The sequence below is a fragment of the Panicum hallii genome, chromosome 4 (assembly GCF_002211085.1).
Source record: "Panicum hallii strain FIL2 chromosome 4, PHallii_v3.1, whole genome shotgun sequence".
In the NCBI taxonomy this organism is placed as follows: Eukaryota; Viridiplantae; Streptophyta; class Magnoliopsida; order Poales; family Poaceae; genus Panicum; species Panicum hallii.
In genome coordinates, this window is record NC_038045.1 from 9311416 (window position 1) to 9316498 (window position 5083).

Here is a 5083-nt window from a genome sequence, read left to right on the forward strand (position 1 = left end):
ACATAAATTTTGAAATCTTGATACCTTGGATACCTAATTAATTTTGATGATTGATCAGATATATATGACGCATATGCATACTCTGATGAGCTGGTGGAAATGATGCAGATTAAAATTGTCCTCATTAAAATAATCTAATACTGCAACGTATTGACATTTTATATATGTATATTCCAGATAGAAACGATGCGAGCTTATATGCAAACATCATTGTTGCATGTTACCTGCTATTTTTCTTCTAAAGTTTTTTTTCTTTGTATCAGATTTTATCCTTTTGTTCTATTTTAATTTTTGTAATATTTTCAAATGCAAAACTATAACAGAATAGTTAGAAGAAGACATAACCAATTATCAACTCTTCCAGCCTGCATGAATTGGGCATTCGGTCAGCATGATAAAGCCTGGAGACCAACCAATGTTTTCCATGTAGACAAGCAGGCGTCAACTCTTCTGCATGCTTTCCCACAGCCAGTTGGCACTTGATAATCAGGGCCCCACCCTCACATCCAATTATATACCCCCTCCCCAGCATAGCCACTACCCCCTCTACACAATCCCAAAATAACAACACTACAATAGCATACTCCCCAATTCCCTCACCCTATAGAAAATTAAAATCTATGAAATGGAAGATCACTGTTGAAAACTAGTCAATGTAGTGAAAGGCTTGTCCATTTCCCCGTCCTTATATTTTATTCTTGCATCAAGCTTGCTTATGCTTCTTCCCTCCCTAGCATTATTCCCATCACATTCCCCTCTTCCTTCCTTCCCACTTCCTAGTTCCTACTCTCCACACACCTCATTCCAATCCTATCATGGTGGTGTAGAGAGACAGAGAGGAGGAGACAGCAACCTCTGAGAGGTGGGAGGCTGGGAGCAGGCATGGGAGAGGTGAAAGAGAAGGTTGTGATGGAGATCCTGCAAGATGGTGAGAAGAGATCTTCGGAGAACTCTGTACCACCTGCAGTTCTGGACCTCAACGAGGGCTTCAGCGAGGGGAGTCATGGAGGGGAAATCGGCGAGGATGCTGATGATGACAACGAGGAGGAGGAGGACGACGACGATGAAGGCGGTAGCACAAGTGAAGTTGCAGGAGCGGGCAGGAGTTCAAGCAACAGCAGCACCACCAACCACAATTCCAGGAGCAACAACAAGGATCATGACATGAATAGCAGCAGCAAGGGCGAGGGCGACGGCGAGAGGGCGCCAACGGTGAGACAGTACAACCGGTCCAAGCTCCCCCGGCTCCGGTGGACGCCAGACCTGCACATGGCGTTCGTCCACGCCGTGGAGAGGCTGGGAGGTCAAGAGAGTAAGTAGTAATCTCATGAATTGGTGTGTTCTTGTCTGCTTAATTTTTCCTCATTAATTTATTTTCCTTTAGTTGGTGTTCTAAATTTTTGTTTTGATTCATCGATAGGAGCAACCCCAAAGCTGGTGCTTCAGATGATGAACGTGAGGGGGCTCAGCATTGCTCATGTAAAAAGTCACTTACAGGTAAAGCATATCAGGAACAGGCCTACATCTCATGACCAATTTGTTGCTGTGCTAGTTGTTTTCTTCACAGAACAAGCGTTGGGCCTAACCTTTTTTTTTTCTGTTCATCCATTTCGACTTTTCAGATGTACAGAAGCAAGAAGTTGGACCACGAGTCTGGACACGAGAGAGCAGCCATCTCCTCCGGTCCGGTTCTCATCTCAATCCTCTCTCTCCATTTTAGTTTAATCTCGTCCACAGTAGCATACTTCGAAAACGCCATGGACTTGATCATTTCCTATTTTCCTAAACCTTAGCTGCTCAATTTTGGCAGTTTTCTCGCCCATGGACTTCCACATGAGGAGAGGAGACCATCGCTTGTATGACATGTTCTTCCAGCGAGCTGCCGGCTCGTCGATCTCCTCCAGGCTGCTCCACAACGGCGGGTTATTCGGGTCAAGAAGCGCCGTCTCGCCGGAGGCCAGCAGGCTCTACGGGCTCCTCCAACGCCGGCAGCCCACCATGCAAACCTTCGACTTCAAGAACTACAGTAGCCTCAGGTACTTGACCAGATCGAAAGAACACACACACATCATGTGTGCTCAACTTCGATCTCCTTCCTGTGATCGTGCGAAACCCTAACTGGTCTTTCTCCTCTCACGCGTATAGGAATCAGGAGTGGACGTTCAGCCAGCACGCGGCGACGGCTGGCACCATCAACGACCACGCCCCAGCGAAAGGGCTCATCCACGACATGATCTTCAGAAAGGACGGCAAGCCGACGTCGCATCTGTTCGACGTGCGGGATGCCATCGCCTCAAACCGGACGTCATCGGCAGCCGCTGGTGCTGCCGATCACGGCGGAAGGGTCGGGAGCTCTGATTGGATCGGCAGCAGCTCCCGGCCCCTGTCTAGGACAATGTCGGCAACAGCCTCCACGGGCTTTGCGTTGGGCAGTCTCCATCTCCTCCCTAGGGGGAGAGCCTCCACCGGTAGCAACGGCTACCACCCCAACGGCGACGCCAACACGACGTCGTCTGATCCCATGGTGACGCGGGAAGCCCTAGGCTCCCGGCTCGAGGTACACATGTCATTCTCTACAACAATGGCACGTCCATTTGTAACTCATCGGTCATGAGTCATTGACACTGTACGGCCGGCTTGTGCTGCCATGGATTTGCAGGCGCACCTAGAGCCCAAGAATCCGAGCAAAGTGATTGGCGAGATGTGCACCGGGACCGCGGCGAAGAGGACGAAGGCGTCAATGGAGGAGAACGGTGGGACGCCGGACTTGCAGCTGAGCTTGAGCCCCAACGTGGGAAGAGATGCCGACAAGCAGGCAAAGAAGAGGAAAATCCTAAGCATCGCGTTAAGTGAGCAGGAGGAGGTGGATAGCGATAAGATGCTGCCACTCTCGCTCTCGCTGTCACTCCGGGGCGGCGACAGCGGCGGCGAGGGGAGCGGCGGGGATGCCGGGAGGTTAGAGGCAGCGACAGGTAGTAGCAGCAGCAGCAAGAAGGCCGCTCTGGGGCTGAGTACTTTGGATCTGACCATGTCGATCAAGGCATTGGAGTGAGATCTTTCAAGTACTTGTCCCAAGGCCTTCCAAAACATGCACACTGCACCATGAGATTAAGTAATAAGATTGTTAAGTTAACCGTGCTTCCAGACAATATATACAAATACATATCTTATGCTCAGTGACATGGACTTAGGCACTTAGCTAGGTAGTCTTTCTCTCTATGCATGCAAAGTCACATGCGCATGTTCAGTTAAATTTTCTTTTTTCACGCTGTCACTGCAGAGTGAATACCAAATCTAAAAAGCTAATCACCTTCATTCATCAATGGTTAAAATCATATTCCCTCATCAATGGTTAGATGTCAAATTTATTCAAATATTACTTGCGACTGTGTACCCTGTGGAAATTAATGTTAATCTGCTCATTTCAAAAGATCAAAGCGGATAGGATTATAGCACCTATATATATTAAGTCACAAATACTTCATGGAAGTATTTCTTTTGAGACAAATCTATATTTGTTTTCTGAAACTTAACTGATATTCCAAAGTTATTTGTAGTCAAATGTTAAAAAAAATTGTATCATGTAGTTTTAACCGGAATGACTACATTAACAAACAATTGTATTCAGCAACTATATTTTTTATTACCATATTACTGAATCCATATAATCATTTAAGTAGTTATTTAATTAAACGGCATAGTGTATTTTTTCATGAAAATGCTGGACTATTAACTATGCACCACAAGAATAAATTCATCAGAAAGTATTTATGCTCAGTCTAATAATAGTTATATTGCGGTGACTTTAGTGTGCAATTTCCTATATGGCACAAAATGAATAAACATTATATATGAATATTATCTTTTATTAAATAATTAATGGTTTTTGTGAGAATGAACCTTGCTATTTTTTAGACATGCATATAAAATCTGTTCCCTCTTTGGGTACTTATTAGGTACCTACAATGTGTTTCCGTAGCAGCACGACGTACAAAAAGAGTACATGTTCAGTTTGGGACCTTGTGCATCACAGATCCATAGTATCCAGTTAGTCAGTGGCTACACTTAGTGATCGAAATGATTAATTAAATTTGACTAGAACGGATACGTTGTGTTGGAAGTACTAGGAACCTACAGTAAAAAGTAATTTTCATGTTCAGTCTATTAGCCAAATGTGTAGGCTAAATTATTCTAATCTTGTGCTAATGCCGGCCATGTATAGACGGCAGACTTTGACCATCCATGCATGCCATACCGACTTGAATTGGGACGGTCAACTCGATCTGTACATACGTGTGTCCCTGAACTAAATACATGTATATTTGTTACCAAGTAATGAAGGACCAAATGAGTGTAGCTGAGTAGTACGTACTCAAAATTCTTTTTTAGGTAGTATTAAAAGCAGTTAAACCTCATATTTTCATGTGCCTTACGACTGTGCACTCAGTAGCCTGGATAGTGGGATCATGAAGTTGAAGTTTTGCTCTAGTTAGACTTTTGAAGTTTACACTCTCTATTGTTTGGTCTCATATAGAGTACATAATTGCGTGTGTTTGAGTGATGCAACGGCAGCGGTGTGGATTGCGTTAGACGTTAAGCCAGTGGTTGCGGTGCGAAATAACTTATGCGGTTGTGGTTGATGGCAACAATGGTGGGAGTTTCTTGCGACTTGATGCCAACGAAACGGTTTAGGTTATGGGAACGTGACATCTATACGCCGGCCGGCCTCAGCCTGGCCCTAGCACAATCATACATGGAGAAGGTAGTCTCAATATGGTGCTGATTATTGATGAGTTTATCTATCCGCTACTAAGGGTCAAAGGATATCCTTGAGCTCAAGGTCAAAATTAAATTTCTAAGCTCTTTTTTTATTTTGCTAAGGAAACGATTGTACCGGAGCGGTGTCTAATTTCAAATGAAAATATTCCAAGAAAATTGATATATGGTGGGAGAGAGAGAGGGAGAAAGATCCAGGCTTTCCTTGGACTTCTCCATAGGGTTTGAAATCTTCCAACAAGCTACGGAAAAGAATTCTTTAGAGAGCATCTAGGTAGAGACCAAACCTTACAATCAAAATGCACTG

General features: G+C 44.7%; 1 protein-coding gene across 1 annotated transcript; it reads left to right on the forward strand.

Moving 5' to 3' along the window:
* The first annotated feature begins 555 nt into the window (after positions 1 to 555).
* LOC112889712 lies at positions 556 to 3180 on the forward strand. The gene is made up of 6 exons (XM_025956467.1): positions 556 to 1312; positions 1421 to 1497; positions 1623 to 1683; positions 1811 to 2036; positions 2146 to 2557; positions 2660 to 3180. Exons 1-6 carry the CDS (start codon positions 883 to 885, stop codon positions 3050 to 3052), a joined length of 1599 nt encoding a protein of 532 aa, XP_025812252.1. The 5' UTR covers positions 556 to 882; the 3' UTR covers positions 3053 to 3180.
* The last annotated feature ends 1903 nt before the right edge of the window (positions 3181 to 5083 follow it).

Excerpts from the sequence above, each read along its gene's own strand:
- LOC112889712 (XM_025956467.1), top strand. The coding sequence starts at position 883 with ATGGGAGAGGTGAAAGAGAAGGTTGTGATGGAGATCCTGCAAGATGGT. Across the intron at positions 1,313-1,420 it reads GAGGCTGGGAGGTCAAGAGA|GAGCAACCCCAAAGCTGGTG; the intron begins GTAAGTAGTAAT and ends ATTCATCGATAG. Across the intron at positions 1,684-1,810 it reads GAGAGCAGCCATCTCCTCCG|TTTTCTCGCCCATGGACTTC; the intron begins GTCCGGTTCTCA and ends CAATTTTGGCAG.